Source organism: Gopherus evgoodei, chromosome 24, assembly GCF_007399415.2.
Source record: "Gopherus evgoodei ecotype Sinaloan lineage chromosome 24, rGopEvg1_v1.p, whole genome shotgun sequence".
NCBI lineage: Eukaryota > Metazoa > Chordata > Testudines > Testudinidae > Gopherus > Gopherus evgoodei.
In genome coordinates, this window is record NC_044345.1 from 7,759,465 (window position 1) to 7,779,148 (window position 19,684).

The 19,684-nt window shown below is 55.0% G+C and overlaps 1 protein-coding gene across 2 annotated transcripts in view; it reads left to right on the plus strand.

Moving 5' to 3' along the window:
* RORC (RAR related orphan receptor C) overlaps positions 1-19,462 on the plus strand; it is a 66,790-nt gene extending 47,328 nt beyond the window's left edge. For both annotated transcript variants that reach the window (XM_030542043.1, XM_030542044.1), the window contains 9 exons: positions 5,702-5,787; positions 6,258-6,399; positions 8,823-9,356; positions 10,234-10,355; positions 12,315-12,447; positions 13,290-13,397; positions 14,668-14,778; positions 16,285-16,394; positions 17,421-19,462. In XM_030542043.1, the coding sequence (XP_030397903.1) occupies positions 5,702-5,787; positions 6,258-6,399; positions 8,823-9,356; positions 10,234-10,355; positions 12,315-12,447; positions 13,290-13,397; positions 14,668-14,778; positions 16,285-16,394; positions 17,421-17,582 (1,508 nt within the window). In that variant the 3' untranslated portion in view covers positions 17,583-19,462. The remainder of the gene's footprint in view (positions 1-5,701; positions 5,788-6,257; positions 6,400-8,822; positions 9,357-10,233; positions 10,356-12,314; positions 12,448-13,289; positions 13,398-14,667; positions 14,779-16,284; positions 16,395-17,420) is intronic.
* Positions 19,463-19,684: the final 222 nt, after the last annotated feature.

Below are 19,684 nucleotides of genomic sequence, written 5' to 3' on the forward strand. Positions count from 1 at the left end.
AAAGGAACCCCTGGTGTAACGGCACAGAAGTCCCTGCATTTGGGCTAATTCTCTGCTCCTTTTTAATAGTCTGCAGAGCCCTGTTTTCTCCAGGGTGCCTGGATCATCTGAGTGTACTTGGTCCTGGTGAATGACAGCCACAGCTTGTCCACAGCTCCCACAGGCAGCACCAGAGTGAGGGTCAGACACATGGTACCCCCTACCCACCTGGAGAGGGGAAGTCAGTCTCCATTATGACTCCACCAATGGGAGTTAGGCACCTAAATCCCTTCAAGGGTCAGGGCCTTAGTGTCTCGGGCCAGGGCCAACTGCAGATGTTCTCACACATGCTCCTTTTTGCGTCAGTCTCCTTGCAGCCGCAGTCTGGGTCGCTCCTTGCTAATTTAGTTAATAAATCTGTCCTGGATGGGGTAACCTACGAATACTGCTGTCTCTCTAACGAGCCGCAGCCCAGCAGGGGATGTGGCTTATAGAACGGCGACGGGGGTTGGGGGGGCCTTCAGGGTGCAAAAGGCTTCTGGGTGCCTCCGCGGTTGCAGTGGGCTAGGAGCTCTGGTGTTGCTGGGTGTGCCAGGCCAAGGGGAAGGGGCTGGGTCAAGCGAGGTTCAGCCCATCTCGCCGCAGCCACGCCAGGGCATCTCAGCACTCCGTCCCGCCTGCTCTCCCAGCTCCCCATGGCAGCAGATCAGACCATGGACCCACCTTGCCATGACCCCCTTGTGACGTTGCACTCTATATGATTTTCTGGAAGTATGCTGATGAGTGTGAATATAATGTAACTAAAATATGCTTCATGCAAAAGATCTCTTGTGAGGTATCATTACAAAGCTAATACTCTACTGAGTTGGTCATCCTATTTGTATAAATGTATCTGAAACTAGAAATATGAAATATAACTCTGAGGGCCTATTGTAATTATCCAAAGTGTGGGCCATTGATGGTGCTCTGGAATCTTGATGGCTCCCATCAACCAGGACAATTGACTGTGGATGGCTCTGTTTGCAGGCAGACCTTCCTGTGAGCCAGGCTGGGGGGAATGAAGGCTTGGGGGTCTTACAGTGACATGTGAACATCTTTAACATGGTGTTTTTCCATTGAGAAGGAAGGGTGGGAACCCAGAGGGACAAAGGATTCCCGCCTTATGCAAAAGATATTTAAGTGGGTGGAACAGAATAAAGGGGACAGCCATCATGAGAAATCGTTCCAGCTCAGGTGGTAGCTAGGCAAGGGCTGTACCAGGGGAAAGGATTGTGCCCAGACTAGTAAGGCGTCCAGTCTGTGAAAGAATCATAGACTATCTGGGTTGGAAGGGATCTCAGGAGGTCATCAAGTCCAACCCCCTGCTAAACCCAGGGTTGTGAGTTCAATCCTTGAGGGGACCACCTACGGCAGGGGTTCTCAAACTGGGGGTCAGGGGCCACGAGGTTATTACATGCGGGGTCGCGAGCTGTCAACCTCCACCCCAAAACCCCGCTTTGCCTCCAGCATTTCTGATGGTGTTAAATATATAAAAAGTGTTTTTAATTTATAAGGGAGGGTCGCACTCAGAGGCTTGCTACGTGAAAGGGGTCACTAGTAAAAAAGTTTGAGAGCCACTGACCTAGGGATCTGGGGCAAAATCAGTACTTGGTCCTGCACTCGATGACCTTTTGGGGTCCCTTCCAGTTCTATGAGCTAGGTAGATCTCCATATATTATTGTATCTGTATTCAGTTTTATTACTGTACTAGGCTTAGACTTGAGTGTTTTATTTTATTTTGCTCGGTAGTTTCACTTTGTTCTGTCTGTCACCACTTGGAACCACTTAAATCCTACTTTTTGTATTTAATAAAATCACTTTTTACTTATTAACTAACCTAGAGTACGTATTAATACCTGGGGGTGATGGGGCAAACAGCTGTGCATATCTCTCTATCAGTGTGATAAAGGGCGAACAGTTTGAGTTTACCCTGCATAAGCTTTATTTGGGTTTAGACCCCATTAGGAGTTGGGCATCTGAGCGTTAAAGACAGGAACACTTCTTAAGCTGCTTTCAGTTAAGTCTGCAGCTTTGGGGCACGTGGTTCAGACCCAGGGTCTGTGTTGGAGCAGACGGGCATGTCTGGCTCAACAAGACAGGGTGCTGGAGTCCCAAGCTGGCAGGGAAAGCAGTGGCAGAAGTAGTCTTGGCACATCAGTTGGCAGCCCCCAGGGGGGTTCTGTGATCCAACCCGGCAAACCCCTCCCCCCGGCTGAATCACACCTCAAAAGGCCGAAGGGAGTGGACTAGACAGGGCAGATCAAACATTTGTGACTCATCGAAGCTAGGATCTGGCCCCACTTCCAACCCTGTGGATTCCATCTAGTCCCATGTCCTGCTTTGGTTGGAGGCTAGGAGAGAAGCAACTTGCTTCCTGACCCCTGCCCATGCAATAGCCCTGGAGCCTGTGATTTACTAGCCTCTCTCCCTTAGCTTCATGGGGCCTGTAAAGCCCTGTATCAGTGTGTTTGTGCCGATGGAAAGTTGTGGGGCTTCCCCCGCCCTGTGGCCCCATTAGCTCGCTCCTGCCGGGGGGTGATGGGGAGTTGTTTACTGGTACCTGCCTGTAAGCAGCAGGTAGGGGGTTTTACCTGTTGGTGTGTGGTGAGCAGTGGAGGGGAGGCTGTGAGATTTCTCTGCCCTGGAGAAGTTTCTGCCTTCCTGCGCGGTGGGAGGTGCGTCCCAGTTGTGGGTTAGCGTCAGGCAATCTGCTGCCTGCTGAGGTTTCGAAGACGATGGGGGGACGAGTTCTCGGTCCTTATTTAGGGCGCCGATCGCCTGGTTCATTACACAGTGAGGGGGGAGGGAGACATCGATAAGGGTAGCTCTAGAGAGGAAGAACAAACCAAATGGCCCCTGGCGTATCGCAGAGCAGGAGCTGGGCCGATGCCAGGCGGCTGCCTGCGGGGGACGGGGAGGAGACGCTCGGGAAAGCAGCCGTTGGGCCTGGAAGGTGCGGGCTGTGGTTACGCATGGCCCTTTGCAAGGGGCTTTCATCCGAGGGACTCAGAGCTCTTTGGTGCTCACAGCTCCCCGTGACCAGAGGCCCAGGGGGGTTAGGAAGACGCAGAAGCTGCTATCCTGCTTCTCATCCCTGTTGGATCAGCCCCTCCCATAGCTCAACATGGATCCCAGGAGTCCTGATGTCCCATCACCCCGCTCTAACCACTAGACCCCACTCCCCGCCCAGAGCTGATGATAGAACCAAGGAGTCCTGGCTCCCAGCCTCCCTTCTCTAACCACTAGACCCCACTCCCCTCTCAGAGCTGGGGATAGAACCCAGGACCCAGATTCCCAGTCTTCTGCCTCACATACCCTCTCTCTCCCCCTTTCCAGCTTAATTTTTGGCATCACATTCCCGCCACAAAGCAACAGGGAACCCAGTGTATCAGTCCCCACAAACGCTTTGCTGTCAGCAGAGCTCCCAACCCATGGGCCTCGACCCTCGGATACAAGCAGACTCGGTGCCAAAGACTCTAAGCCCCAGTGACACTGGCTGGACCCTGGGTGTGTATGCACGAGCTGGGCGCGATTCCTTGGTTTGCTCTGGGCTGTTTATTCAAAGCCCCAACCCTCCTTTAAAATTGTGCGCCAGCCCCTAGCAGTGACAGGCCTGGGGGGTTTGCAGGAGTTATTTCAGTGGTAGATTTTCTTGCCCTTCTGGGAAAAGTTTACCCTGCACCGGATTCCCTGAACGGCAGTCTGGGGCCTGACACATGCACAGCCATAGCCCCGCCCCAAACGGCAGCCCCGCCCCTCCTTGGGCCAGCAGCAGGTTTGACTCCCCTGGAAATGAGGCTGTTCACACCTCTCCGAGCTGTTGGTGTAGGCTGTCTGCAGATTCAGGCAGGCTTTGGTTGCTCTCGGGGCCCGTTTTCAAGCTTTTCTGTACATCCTTGAGGAGTAACTTTTCTTTTTTAAATGAAAGCTGAATTTCAATGCTCATCCCCTAACTCCAGCAGCTGGGGCCTTAGGACAGACAACGAGGTCTAAGCCTTTATCCAGCCTTGATCCCCACAATACACCCCTGCTTATTACCGCAAGATCCTATGTGTCTCAATGTCTTCTGAGAGGATTTGCGTCTGTCTCAGGTATTTCTCACCAGTGGTTACAGCAGGGTGTGCCGGGGAGGCTGGGAGCCAGGACTCCTGGGTTCTGTTCCCAGCACTCAGAGGGGAGTGCCAGGGCTGCCTGTCCAGCTCCTTAAGGAAAACCCCCTGGCGAGCAGAATGCCCAGGCAGCAGCTGCCTGCGAAGAGGTTAAGGGGGCCCCTGCAGGCCTGGCTGGCCGATTATGAGATGATCTCCAGGTTATGTAACCGGCCATCATGTGACGATAATCTCCGGGGGAGGTGGGCAGGATGCTTAGGGCTATTGCCAGTCTGCGACTTGCCGGCTTTTCCCAGCACCCAAGATGCTCTTCTGCCCTCCCGGATGGGCCCTCAGCCCCATGGCCCTCCCTGCCCTCCAGGAAATTGGTGCCCTGGCCCATCCAGAGCTCCAGCTGTGTGGTGTTCTCTCCACGGTCCCACCGAAGGGTGGGGATGGGAACCATAGTTAGGTGGCTCTTGGGTGATTGTCTGGGGTCGCCTTCCTGCCCTGGCTCCCTCTTGTGACCCGCCCTTTCTCCCTGGCTTTCCCCACCCCACGCCCTTGGCTAGATCAGCCAGCACCAGCCCTGCACCACGGCCTGGCTCGGAGAAGGCTTCGTCATGCAGAGGGATGTGCTATGGAGCCACGCTGCCTAGTGGTTAGAGCAGTGGGCTGGGTGTCGGGACTCCTGGCTTCTGTGCTCTGCCTTCGGAGGGAGACTGGGATGGGGTGTATGGGGTGTTAGGATATCAGGATCCTGGCAGGTTTCTGTTTCTGACCCTCAGCGGGCTGGGAGCCAGGATTCCTGGGTTCCATTCCCAGCTCTGCCCCTGCCTTGCTTTGTGTTTGAGCGAGTCCTTGCTGCTCCCTGTGCCTCAGTTTCCCCATCTGTGAAATCCACCCCTCTCTCTCCCTCCCGAGGCCACTGGGAGTGTGGCTGGGCTCTGCCCCTCTCTCCCTGCTTAGTTTGGCAGCTGGCTGTAAGGCAGGGGTGGGATTAGCAGAGTTATGCTGTCTGAGTGACAGCCCCAGCAGCTAGTTGCTGGCCGGGTTACCGCAGCGCGCTGCGATCCCTACAAATTGGTATCCAGCCGGGCAAGCGCCCCTGCGCCCTGGCCAGTCCCTGGAATCCGGGCATGGGAGGAAATGTGAGACGAGGATGCCCCAGTGTGGGCAAGCTCTGTTGTAACACGCAGCACTTTCCTGGGGAGTTGGCAAGGTAAATCCTTCCTCTCTGTGGGCACCAGCTTCCAGCCAAGCTAGTTTATTCATATAAAGGCTCCACCCGCAATCCTGGTGGCTGATTTAGCCATTTAAGGACCCCAGCTCTGCTCTCTCTTAAATGGGGTCACCCCCTAGTGTTCATTGAGAGGGTATGTGTAATAGAACCCAGGAGTCCTGGCTCCCAGCCTCCCTCCCCAGCTCTAACCCACTAGGCCCTGCTCCCCTCCCAAAGCTGGGAATGGAACCCAGGAGTCCTGACTCTTAGCACCGCCACCCCACTGCTCTAAGAAGCATTAGACGACAGTGCCAAAGAGCCAAGCAAGGACATGCAGGGAGCAGCGCTCATGATCCCTCTCTCTCTCTCCTAGCGCAAATAGAAGTGATCCCGTGTAAGATCTGCGGGGACAAATCGTCAGGGATTCACTACGGGGTCATCACCTGTGAAGGCTGCAAGGTGAACAACACCCCAAACCCCACTCCCACTCCGCCGTCCTGCCCCCGCTTGCCTGATCTCTGCCACCCAGGGGTGCCTCGGGTGTGGGATTCCTTTCCAATTCCCTTAGCACTCCCAGATACACAGAGCCCTGGAACAGCGCCAGCCCCTGCAAGGGGCCGTGAGCCAGCCGTGGAGCAGATGTTGCCCAGGGTCTGCGGGACCACTGTAGTTCTGGCTCTGCCTTGCACCCGCCCAGCCGCTAAGCAAGCATGCCCTGGCCCCGGGCCCATTACCGCCACTCCCAGGCAGAGATCGGTCCATCATGGCTTGTTCAGCCCTGAGACCAGTCAGCACCAGCCACTGTGTTGATTTTATGCTGCAGATGCTCCTCCCCCGGGCGTTGGCATCCCCAGTTGGCTTCACACGAAGCCGCTGAGCCGCCGTGGTCAGCGTGTGTGTGTGTCTCTCCCCCCAACCCGTTGTTTCAGGGGTTTTTCCGCAGAAGCCAGCAGGGCAACGTGACGTACTCCTGCACCCGCCAGCAGAACTGCCAGATCGACCGGACCAGCCGCAACCGCTGCCAGCACTGCCGGCTGCAGAAATGCCTCAGCCTGGGGATGTCCCGAGATGGTAAGATGTTTGAAACAGCTGCCATGCTCCAACCCAGAGGTGGCTGCATTTCAGTGCTGAGTGAAGGATCCCTGTTTAAACAGCTGCTGCCTCCCACTCCACAGGTCCCTGCATTTGACTCATTTCTTGTGCCCTGAAGTTAAAAATACCTGGCTCTGGCTGTAAAAATATGGAGATTTCTTTTGCTTCTGCCGTTTAGTCCATCTAACCCAGTCTCTCCTCTCTGACAGTGGCTGGTATTAGCTGCTTTTTGGGTTTTTCAACAAAAAACTAAAAACTGTTTTTGGGCGGAGTGTGTTAAATGTGGTTTTCAGTAAAAAAACAAACAAACAAACAAACAAACCAAAAAAACCCAATTTTTTGTTGAAAGTAAAACATTTTAACTAAAAATGTTCAGTTCTTGACCAAAAATTGATCAGTTTTTGGTTTAAAAAACTGAAAAATGTCATTGGGAAAGATTTCTTTTCTGTAGAAATGTTTCTCTTTGACCACAAGTCATTTATCACCATGCGGCTAGACAAATGGCAGCCGGCTTCTGTCACAATCCCAAGTCCTCCAGTTTAAGAGGCTCAGTGGGTGAGAGTTTAAGCTGCACCCCCTGCAGGTGCTGGTGAGAACCTGCCGCCCAGGTGCCCACCCTCTTCCTTCAACACTGCTCTTAGGATTGAAAGCATCTCCCAGTGTAACCTGGAGCAGCCTGGCTGGCCTCTATGTCTGTGCTATTATCCCTATTGTGCAGATGGGGAAACTGAGGCACAGAGAGATCCAGCACCCGAACCAGTGGGCCAAACTCTTTCTAAGTTATAGCAGCTTCTGCAGAGTTACCTGTGACTTGTGGCACAGGGCAACTTAGCCATTAGCTGCATGTGCTCTGGCCCCGCCCCCAGCATGCCCCCTACACCAAGGCTTGACGTGGGAGCGGGGTCTGCGGAAGGCAGCGCCAGAGCCAGCAGAATCCCCCCTCAGCCCTTTGCGGGCTGCAAAGGCCTCTGAACGCCAGCAGAGCGGCACACAGGAGCCAGGACAAGAGCAGGGGATCCGCCCTCCTTTCCAGCCCAGAGAGGGGTCGAACCTTCATTCTCTTCCGCCCCCTGGGCATAAAAAGGTTCGACACCAGACTTCTTAGCAGAGGAGGAGTCCTTGGGCTGGGGATTATTAAAGGTGCTATAAAACCTACAAGCGGAGGCCGAAGGAAGTGAAAGAGAAGTGTAGATAGCAAGAGTTCGAGCTGGTTAGGTAGCACTGTCAGCACACAGCCCGGAGGTAGGCAGGGGGGTTAAACCAACCAGAGGAGAGTGAAAGTCACACAAACACACACACCCCACCAACCCAATCCAAGGAGGATGGAAAAAGTAGCTCAAGCCTTTGGCTGGGTGTCTCTCGGTGGTGAGTATGTAGGTCGCTCGAGAGAGCCAAAGAGCCCGACCACGTGGCACATGCGATCAGCCTCTCTCTGCGACCACGGTTCCTCTCTGCAGCTGAGTAGATGAGGCTCCTGCTCAGGCATGCGACCACATACAGACCCACACGACCACACGCAGAGCACGCACCGTTGTCCCCGCTCCCAAGTGAGTGCCCCAAGATCCTGAGATAGCCGTCCCCCGCCCTAGATCCTGGGCGCTTCCCTAGTGTGAGGGATCTCAGGCTGGGAGTCGCTCCCCCGGCTTTTCCCAGATTGCTGGAGGGGAGGGAGCAGCTGCCAAGCTGGGAGCTTCTGGGGGCAGAAAGTCTGCGAATCGCCGCTCTGGGGCCTTTCATCCCCAAGGATCCCAAAGCATTTTATATCCCCGGTGATCAGCCACCTCTGAAATGCAGCCACCTCTGGGGTGGGCCGTGAGCTGTTCAAGCAGCCACAGAGCAATGTTGTCCTGGGGCGAGAAGTGAAAGGGATTGGAACCACGGGGCAGAATGTAAATGACCCGAATTGCAGCCCTGCTCCAGGGAAAATGCCCAGGGCTCGCTAGTGATCCAGGTTGCATCCCGTCTGCTTGGTGTGCTTTGCTGCTGGAGGGGAGTGATGGGGGTTCATTACTGACTTGGGGGGAAAGCACCCCTGCTAGGTAGTCACCCCCCTGCTGCACCACCATTGGTGTCCCCCCATCCCATCCAAGTGCTGCCCGGGCCCCTCGCTTAACAGGACAAACTTGGTGGGTCTTGATAGGCACAAGGAGCCAGACTCCGCCTTTGTCAATGAGGCGGCTCCTCTGCCCTTTCCGTCCCTGGCAGCTCGCTGCAGGCTCCTTATGGGACCCGCTGCCCCGTTATGGTTCCTGGATTTCCCAGGAGATAGAGGCCGCTGCTCAGGATCTCTGGGGAAGCAGCTTGGAGGGAGGGAGCCCAGGGCCCCTCCCAACGGCTCCAGCCATGAACACAGGGTCGGTCTCAGCCCTGACTCGACTCGTCCCTGCCCTTTCATTCTCCAGCTGTCAAGTTCGGCCGCATGTCCAAGAAGCAGCGCGACAGCCTCCACGCCGAGGTGCAGAAGCAGCTGCAGCAGCAGCAACAGCAGCAGCAGCAAGGCGGCGAAGCGGTGGCCCCGGCCTACTCCCTGGGTCTGGCTAACGGCCAACTCAAGCTGGCCTCTTCCCCAGACCTGCTGGAGTCCTCAGGCTGCTCCACAGCCCTCCTGAACGGACAGGCGCGGCTGAGCCAGTCTCAGGACGAGACAGTGGCTCTGGCCTACCCCAACGGACTGGCCAAGGGCCACAGCCGGCTGAGCGACAACCTGCGCGGCCCCTTTGCCAGGGACTACAGCCCCGAGCGGATCAAGATGGAGAGCAGGGCCAGCGTCTTCTATGCCCTGGAGATGCAGGCATCACCGGACCTCTCCCGGCTGGACATCAGCGGGGGCAAGCGGGTCCAGGCCGGGGGCGACGTCGGGGAGACCGTTGACTTCTACACGAGTCCCAACTTCACCAGCATCCTGGAGTCGCCCGATTCCTCGGTGACTGAGATCGGTGAGTCTCCTGGGGCAGGAACGCCCGGTGGGGCAGCCTCGGCCTTCTAGGGATCCCCACTCAGGCCGCATTACTGGGGGGTGGGGGTGGGGTTCACCATGCACACGGGGATTACGGGTCTTCTCCAGCTGTAAGCAGCAAGCTCAGTCTCTTAGCTTCAGCTGCTCTTCATTCTCTTGGCCTTGGATTTGATCCCCAGTGAAAACTCAGATGATGGTTCTTACACTCATCTCCCATCATTCCACAGAATCAGAGAATACCAGGGTTGGAAGGGACCTCAGGAGGTATCTATTCCAACCCCCTGCTCAAAGCAGGACCAATTCCCAACTAAATCATCCCAGCCAGGGCTTTGTCAAGCGGGGCCTTAAAAACCCCTAGGGAAGGAGATTCCACCACCTCCCTAGGGAACCCATTCCAGTGCTTCACCGCCCTCCTAGTGAAAATTTTTTTCCTAATATCCAACCTAAACCTTCCCCACTGCAACTTGAGACCATTACTCCTTGTTCCGTCATCTGGTACCACTGAGAACAGTCTAGATCCATCCTCTTTGGAACCCCCTTTCATTCCATGGGAACATCCTGCTCCATATCAGAAGATAACAGCCTACTGCAGCTACCAGCTAGTGGAGTTACTCCCCCACTGACAAAGGAGAGGCCCATGTCTTTAACATTGCAGATTCAAACCCTGCTAAGTGCCGAGCTAGGGGGAGGGGGCATATTGTTACACACAGAGGCCTGCGTGCCAGGGCTGGCAGTGCAGAGCGATAGACTCAGGAAACCACAGAAGAAACTGAAGGGAGAATCAGGGCTGTGGCCCAGGGACAGGCCCAGCCGTTCCCCGCGCTTCCCCTCTGAGCCTCGCCGCCTGCTGTCCACAGAGCACCTGACCCAGAATGTCCTCAAGTCCTACCGGGAGACCTGCCAGCTGCGCCTGGAAGATCTGCAACTCCTGAGGCTGGAGACGTTCTCGTGGGAGGAAGTCAGGAGCTACCAGAAGAAGGTGAGATGGGGGTTGGGGATGGGGCTGGGAGCTGGTGGAGACTCCTGCCAAGGATAAGTGCAGTGACTTCTATGCTCGACTGACGCTCGGCATGGGACAAGCTGGTAGCCAGATAACCTGGGCACCAGCCCGCCGGGGTATGAAGCTAGGACAAACACCTACCTTCCAGCTCACTGAGGGATCAGTGGGGAATGTAGGTAGAACAGCAGGAAAGGCTTCCCAACCACAAGATCCATTACGTGGCCCGGTTAAGTCTGAGTCAGTAACTGGGCAGGAGGCAGCATGTCTAAGGGTTTTGCTGAGAGAAACGACTGATATTCTGCTCTTGGCTCTGATTGAGTCTCTGGCCTTTGGGCAAGTCCCTTATGGCCCAACTTGTTCCAAACTGAATCAGTTTTCCCAGGAGCAGAATCAGACTGTCCACCTGGAAATAGCCCAGGGGGATTTAAACAGAGATGGGAGGGATGGTTCTTTTACAGACATTCTAGACCAGCCTGCAGGATTTTCTAGCAAGGATATTAAATTCTATAAGGTTGGCTTAAAAATTCTCTAGAGAGGATGATCTCCTCTGTTCAGGTCTATGGAACCTTACTAAATTTTGGAGGACTTTTCCATAGGGGCTGCCTGAAAATTGTCTTCCTAAATGACACCAGTTCCTCTGCTGGTGTTTCCTCTTGTACTGCGGTGGAAGAGCCTATAGCAAAGAGTTCTTAGCTGGCACAAAGCCCAAGCAAGTTTGCGGTCAGGGCCTGCTCAGCACTGGCTGCAAGAGAGGACTCGGCTGAGTGACCCAGCGCGCGGTGTCTCTGACCTTTCGTGGCACTTTGGGGTTTAACATCTGCCGCGTAGGGCTGATGCTCCCTTTTATTGTTTATCGAGACAGCGTGCAGGGTTTTGTGTGAGTCACTGCTCACTCGGCTGGGTTCAGCTGAGGACTTCACAATAAAATCAAGGGATAGGACAGAGGGAAGAAAATGAGTTTGATTCAGCAGCTAATTAAGATCCATTAACTAAATAGGAACCTCTGTCTGGTTCGCGAAATGCTTCATCAGCTTTCCAGACGTGGCCAAGTCGTTTCAGAGCAATTCATAATGGCCCTGGCACAGGAACATTGGGATCAATACAGACTCCAGCTTTGGGCCCGGTGGGGAAAGGAAAGGAAAATGGCTAATGAATGAGCAACCGCTGGGCTTCTGTCCTCTGTGGAGGAGACTAAAGGGTTAACTGCCCCGGCAGGACTCCTGAGGTCACAGGTGCAAAGTGCAGTAAAGGGGCTGGTTGAAAATATTCCGTTGTAAATGGTTTGGGGCAGAAACTTGCGGTTTTGACTCAGTGACATTTTGCGTGGAAAATGCCCCCTTCTCACGGGAAATTTCAGTTTTTCATCAAAAATGAATGCCCCCAAAATGGAAAATTTTGGTTGAGAAATGCCCCCGCGGCAACTCATGCCTCTGTTCTCCTCTCTGGTCTGGGCTCTCCGGCCAGACTTCATCCCCCACATTCCACCAGGGCCAGGGACACCCACGATGCCCCGCCTCCCCTTGCCATGGTGCATCATGGGAGATGTAGTCTGACCAGGGAGCCTGGCCTCTTGAGGGGAACAGGTGTCTGAGGCACCCAGACTAGAACTCCCATGAGGCACAGCAGCTATATTACCAAATTGAAATAGTTCATTTCTTTGATTGTTCGCCAACAAGTGGGCTAATGGGGCGCATGCTCCACATGGGGTGGGGCACATGGGATGGCTGCACTGGGCATGGCACACAGTTATGGGGCAGCCATGCCATGTGGCATGGGGCATGTGGGGTTATGGGGCAGCCACACCAGGCATGGTGGGTGGGGTAAGGAGCAGCTGTGCTCTACGGGGCGTGGAGGAGCCAAGTGTCATGGGACTCGGCCCATGGGCCGAGGGGCTGCCAGCCGTACAGTGTGGTGCAGCTGTGGCCTTCTCTCTTCCAGTCCATGGAGGAGATGTGGGAACGCTGTGCCTGCCGCATCACGGAAGCCATCCAGTACGTGGTGGAGTTTGCCAAGCGGATGGGCGGCTTCATGGAGCTGTGCCAAAACGACCAGATCGTGCTTCTGAAAGCAGGTACGCGTCTGGAACTGCAGCAGCCAGGCCCCCAGCAGGGATGCCCCCTTCCCCCGGCTGGGTCAATAAAGAGGCCATCCCTTGAGCTCTCCGTGAGAACAGCCTCCCTGGGAAGCAGACCCCACAGGCTTTGTATTCGGAGGCACAGCGCCCGGCCCGCAGGGGCTGTTTGCACCTGGATTTGTGCTCTGACTTTCAGCCCCATCTCCTGCTGCAAGACCCTGTCGTGCAACCGGTGCTGCCGTGCCGGGCTCCAAACCACAAGCGTCCTTGGGTGGGAGCCACAGGCTCGGCCCACGTCCTGCACGGATGCTGTCTCCAATTGCACCTCCAGGGTGGACCATACACTGCAAATTTCCCTGCCACTCTGAACGGGACAGCATGACTCAGGCCACATCTGCGCTGCAGTCTGGGGGGAGATGGGGTGACTGTGTCCCTGCACAAGCTTTAATCTAGCTAGCAGGGCTAAACATCAGCAAAACCGCAGCAGCGTGTGGGGGGTCCCTGGGTATGTGTTTGCATTGCCAGCCCAGGCCCATGCCGCCACGTCATGTCACTGCTATTTTCAGCCATGCTAGCGTGGGTAAAGCTAGCTCAGCCATGCTAGCGTGGGTAAAGCTAGCTCAGCCATGCCCATCCGGGCAGTGGGCACCGATTTGATAGCAGTGTAGATGTAACCTCGGCCCCTACCCCCTAAACGGGCGGGAGATACCGGGCCTGGGGCTAGCTTACTTCCCTGGACCTCCCTGCTTTCATGCCTAAAGGCAGAGGTGTTGGCACCTCCACTAAGTCTGTTTACTTTTGCAACTTCTTCACTGCCCCTCCCGGCTCTGTTTTTGCAGGCGCCATGGAAGTGGTTCTGGTGCGAATGTGCCGTGCCTTTAATTCGGAGAACAGGACAGTCTTCTTCGAGGGCAAATATGCAGGCCCAGAGCTCTTCAAATCACTTGGTATGATTTCCGCAGTATTATGGTAAAGCCCAGAGATCCCACTTTGTCCAGACACAGAGCAAGAGACGGTCTCTGCCCCGGAGAGCTCCCAGACTAACACGACACAGTCATCTTCCTTTTACAGATGGGGAAACTGAGGCCCAGAGAAGCAGACCAAGATGGCACTTGTTCCCATTTTGGTAGTGAAATGAAGCAGCCAGGTTTTCAGCACTGCCTGGCTCCTCCCTTTGTTCCCAAGCTGGGTTGCTGAGCGTATTTGAAAACGCCTTGCCCAGGGTGTCAGCAGCTGAGCCAGCACTCAAACCCACATCCCCTGAGTTCCCGTCCGGTGCCTTAACCACAAGGCCGCCCTCGATCTCTCGCTCTTGGGACCCCCCCCCACTTTATTACCCCAGCTGTTGGGAAGCCTCCTCTCCATTGTAAAGGGATTTTCACTGTTCTGCTTCTCTTCGAACCCTGGGTGAGAAATTTCTCTCAAGAAAAAGAGGCTGCACCAAGGAGTAACCGCAATTCAAATGCGGCAGGCCGTGCCCAGCACCCCACCAGTACATGAGTCTGCTTGGCAACACAGGTGTCTCTCTGCCAGCTGCCAATATTAATATCTCTGCAGAGATAATCTCGGGATGAGGGGGTGATGGGCCCTTCCCAGCCAAAGCAGCCAGTGCTGCCTGCTGAGGCCCCGAAGAAGATGCCTGCAGTGGGTCACATCCAGTGTGATCCTCTGCTGTGTTCGATCCGGAGCAGTGGCTTTGATTTTTGCTTGGCTGATATCCAAGGGGCTGGTTGGCAACAAGCTGTGGAGCTGTTTCCTTTCTAGGTCCCTGGTTCAAATCTAGCTCGTGGCGCTACGGCCCAGCCAATGGCTGCTTAGGCTCCTTGGGCCAGTGGGTATCAGTTACTGTGTGTCTGGGCAGCGTCTAGCGAAATGGGGTCTGACTGGGCCGAAGCCTCTGGGAATATTAATATCTTCGGTGGCCTCTGCCCAGTTCCCGGTGGCCAGGCGTTCACAGCGCAGCAAATCCCCCTTGTTGCCAATCTCAAAAGAGAAGCAGAGGATTATATGAGCCCTGGAGATTGGACTTCCATCCCAGCCCCAGTGGGTGGAGGAGGCTTGTCCTGTGATCCCAGGGGGGACAATGTGTCCTCAGCGATGCCTGTGGGAGGCTGGTTAGAAAGGAAGGCGAATCCCACCTCTGGGTGGTGCTGGAGAGGGGGCGGGGCCGCCCAGGAGGAAGCCGCAGGTGACTGACTGCTCTGCTCTGTTTCCCAGGGTGCAACGAGCTGATCAGCTCCATCTTCGACTTCGCTCACAGCCTGTGCTCGCTGCACTTCTCCGAAAACGAGATTGCCCTCTTCACCGCCTTGGTGCTCATCAACTCAAGTGAGCGTCTGCTGCTGGCCTTCAGTCCTAGGGCCACAGCCCCCATCGTGGGTGGGGGGATACCTGATGTTAATTGCCAAACAGCCACATAAGTAGAGCTGGTCAGAAAATGGTGTAGGGGGGGTCCCTGGGAAATGTTGACTTTTTGACCCCTCCCCCATTCCACCCACCCCAGAAATATTTCACTTCATAATGGCACCGAGTAGGGATGTAAAGAGTGGTTTAAAAAGTTCACCGGTTAAACGATTAAATTATATCGTTTAACAAGTTAATCATTAACCAAGGTAGCTCTGGTGGGTCTGGCACGGTGGGGGCTGGAGCTAGGGCTCACTCTGGCTCTGGGGTCCCACCAGCCCCGCTAGTATGGTGTGACCAGGGCTGGGGTCCCTCCAGCCAGTGCAGGGCTGCTTGGATTAACAGCTGAGGTTGGTTAATCTTTTACATCTCTAGTACTGAGGTGCCTCCCGGGATTTGTAGTTCAAGTGCCTTATGCTCCCTTTCTCCTCTATAGGCTGTGCTCTCTGGCTGGACTACAGCTCCCATGATGCACCATGCTCTCATTTGCTGAAGGAAGCATCATGGGAAATGTAGTCCTCCCAGAGAACCCGGTCCATTGAGGAGACAAGGCGGATAAGGCACCGAAACCACTGCTCCCATGAGGAACCGCGGCACCCCTGTAAATTGAATTATTTCAGTTTCTGGCCAAAAAATGTTTGGTTTTCGAGCAGTCAGTTTGACCGATGAAATATCAAGATTTCAATGACAAAATTCCTGCAATCAAAACCCTCATTTTCCATCAAAAAATGATGGAACATTTTCAACCAGCCCCTGCCCCCAAAACTTTTCCTTCCTGAATCCAGTGTCCTCTGCTCTCCTGCCAGCATAGGTGGGCAAGCGTCTGGGTTTCACCCTGAGGTGCCCATTTCCAAGTCAGCGCTGAGAGTGCCACCCCCCTCCTTCCCCATCTGGTCATGCGAATGGAACCAGAGAGAGGCTGATGGGGCTTTAGAGTCACCCCTTCTCAGCCTGCTGCATCCTGCAGGCCATGCAACCCCGAGCCACCATCCTCAGGGACCAGGGCTCAGATCCTGAAAGGGAGCTAGACAGGGTTATTGTGGAGGGTGAGATGTCACTCCAGTCCCATTAGGAGGCCACTGACTAGCATTTGGCCAGGACGCCAGGGCTGAAACTGCAGAAAAGTTCGGCGGTAATCTCCGTTGCCACTGTGGGGTGTTTGTGGCTGGCCAGACTCTGTTGCAATCCTCAGTGCATGGATAACCCCAAGCGCTCAGCCAGCCTGGTCTGACCACAGGGGGCTGAGATCCATCCATCCTGCCCCTTAAACTGTCATGCAGCAGAACTCCAGGCTCTAGGAAGGCAATGCTCTCCCTCCGTCGTTCAGATAGCATTGGCCCATGAAGAGAGGAGGGCATGGGCCAAGAGAGACCCCGCCCCCTGGTCGGGCATGGGAAATGCTCATCTGTGCCTTCTCCTGTCTCGGCGCAGATCGGCCATGGCTGCAGGAGAAGGGCAAGGTGGAGAGGCTACAGAATAACCTGGAACTGGCCTTTAAACACATGTTACGGAAAACCCACCGGGAAGGCATCCTGGCCAAGGTAGGCGCACGGTCCCACGGCCTTACCTGCCTCCTCTGTCACAAGCCACACGCCGCAGGGCGTAGGCACTTCTCGAATGCTGCTGGTGGTGTGAAGCCCAGAAGCAAGGACTTGAGGGCCTGCTTCTGGGTCCCTTTACTGTGCTAGTGGGCCCCCAGCACTCCCATGCTGCAAGGAGCCAGAAAGGGAGGGAGGCTTGGGCTGCTGGACCTGTAGCTGGTTACACGTGTCCAATGTGGATCGGGGGCTGGGTGGCTGAGGGGAGAGATCTGCGCTGAGCAGACGATACGCTCAGATTGGACATTAGGGACTCTCACTAGTGGATTCTGGGTGATTATGCAAATGTTCGGTAGAGGTGGAGAGTTCCAAAAATGGGCTCATGCTCACAGACCGGCAGCAGGTAGCAGAGCGCATGTGCACAAGCACACACACACATACACACTCACACACTGTCACACATACATGCGCATGCACACACATGCACATGTGTACCATGCATGCACACACACGCTCTCACTCTGTCACACTCGCACACTCAAATGCACACATTCACACACACTTTCACACGCATGCACACTCACACACTCACATGCACTCACACTGTCATACATATACTCTTGCACACTCACATGCACACACATTCACATGCATGCATGAACATGCATACACACTTGCACGCACATGTGCTCACACTGCCACGTGCATACACTCGCACACTCGCATGCAGTGTGCACCATGCATGCACACACACTGTCACAGATGCACGTACACACTCTCGCATGCACATGCACACGCACCCCCAGACATGTTCAGCAACATCACAAGAGCTCACAGAACCCCAGGCGTTGCCAGGTCAGTTACTGCCCTGATCAAGCTGAGTCCTTCTGAACTTGTTTCACCCACCGCGCGGCTTTGGGTCTCCGAGGCCCCATTGCCAACGGACTGCCGTGTTGGTCTGTGAGTGCTCAGCAGAGGGGTGGAGGCCTGGAGATCCATGTTTATGCTGCGTGCCTCTCTCCCCTGTAGCTACCGCCCAAAGGGAAGCTGCGCAGTCTGTGTTACCAGCATGTGGAGAAGCTGCGGTCCTTCCGGCAGATGTACCCCATCATCGTCCACGCCCTGTTCCCCCCGCTCTACAAAGAGCTGTTCAGCTCCGAGTGCGAGCTCCAGGGAGCGGCGGCAGAATGATCCCCATGGGAGGCCGGTGCCCAGAGACCAACTCCCATCTCGCGCCGGTCTGTCGCCCCCCACTACCCTGGAATGGGAGGTAGTGGGGAGGGTTGGACCAAATTAGAACCTGCTCCCTCCCATCCCCTCCCAAACAGCACAGCCGAGGGGTGCGGTGCAAGAGAGGGTGTGGCCAAGTGATCAGAGCCAACAGCTGGGAGCCAGGACTCCTGGGTTCCATGCCCGCCTGTGCCACAACCTGAGCAAGTCACTGCCCCTTTCTCTGGGCCTTGTTCCTCTCTCTTTAATGCAGGGGGTAGGGAGACCCCCTCCCACACACTCCATGGAGGTGGTGGAGCGATGCGTAAACAACCTCGTGAAGCTCTTTGAGGGTCTCAGCTGGCAGGTGCTACCGAGGCACAAAGTATTACTGGGGAGACGCCCTGAGCCGAGACCCCAGAGGGGCTGAGATCAAGGAGCTCGCTAGCTTTTGCTGTAACATATTCAGGGCCAAGGAAAATACACTGCCCACCATATTACTCCAGTGATTAGAATCTAGAGATTGGCCCGGGTAGTTCAAATACCTCATTTTTCATTTTTTATTTGTATTTGTTTTGGTCTCCTTACAGATTTGTGGCAGGAGAATTTTTAACCAAGCTGTTTTAAGATAATAATTGTACATAACATAGAGATCTATTTTTAAACGTTTGCCTTTAGGTCTATCCTGCAGCATCAGGGGACCAGCCCCCACCCGCCCAAGCTCCTGTATTTCTTATAGCTTGGTAGAAAGTTTGCTGCACACTCTGCTGCCCCCTGCTGGAAAGAATCTCCATCCCCATGAAATTCTCAGGGTTTCAAACCCAACGATATGGTTTTACTCATAGTAAAATATATATATATAGATACTGTATAAAGTTAATATAATAAAAGGCTGGTTTTTAATGTTAAGGCTATTTTTGGAAAGCAGCAGATTCTAATTTCTTAAGTACGGGGCTTTTACTGAGCGGGAGCTGATGGTTGTTTACAAGGAGAGTGATTTTCAAAATCACCTTTTTCTAAAAGAGCTTTTGCAACCCAGTAAAACGATTCCGATTGAAAATTGCTGGGGGGTTGTACCGCTGGGATTCGGAAGTACAGCCACTGCGACGGGAGGCCGTCCGTGGACCTCAGCCGACTCTGGATCAAGCCAGTAGATCATTCAGGCACACGCCTAACCTCAAGGCCACGGTTGGTCCCACTGATTTCACAGGCCATTGTCCCATGGATGCTGCGTGACATCGCCGTGAGGGGACGGCACTGCTGAGGGTTTGCAGAATCAAACCCCATGTTCCTTGTCTAGGCTCTTCCATTGCGCACGAGCACCGTGGAGCAAACCCCAAGGAAGGGGTGTTTGGCCCCCGCCCGCTAATGCTCACCCTGCTCGCCTGTGCCTCTGACAACGGGACACGACCCCCGGGGGCTGCAACGTAGAGTCCAGCAGCCAACGCGTTTCACTGAGAGGGCTGCAGTGAGGTCAGGGCCAGTCTACGCTGCAAGGATTGGGGGGTGATTGCAGATTTAACCTTGCTAGCTCGGGTACCCATAGCAGCCAAGGCAGAGCAGTGTGAGCAGTGACCCACAGTTCTGGATTGGCTTGTACAGCCTGCACTGCCGTGGCGTCACTGCCCCGGTACCCCAGCCAGCTAGAGCCGTCACACCCCGGGATTGCAGGGCAGACCCACCCAAAGGGTCTGAGTTCCAGATGCCAAGCTGTGGCTAGGGGGGTGAAGGGCAGCCCTGGGGAGAGGCATCAGCACAGACCAGTGTACTGCCCTATATTTAGTCTCTGCATACTTGCCTCTACCTTCGGGTATGGCTACATTTGGAATTTCAAAGCGCTGCCCCGGCAGCGCTGCGAAGTGTGAGTGTAGTCGGAGCGGCAGCGCTGGGAGAGAGCTCTCCCAGCGCTGCATGTAAACCACATCCCTTACGGGTGTAGCGTGCAGCGCTGGGAGCCGCGCTCCCAGAGCTGCCGCCCTGATTACACTGACGCTTTACAGCGCTGTATCTTGCAGCGCTCGGGGGGGGTGTTTCACACCCCAGTTGCAGCGCTGTAAAGTGTGAGTGTAGCCAAGGCCTTCGTG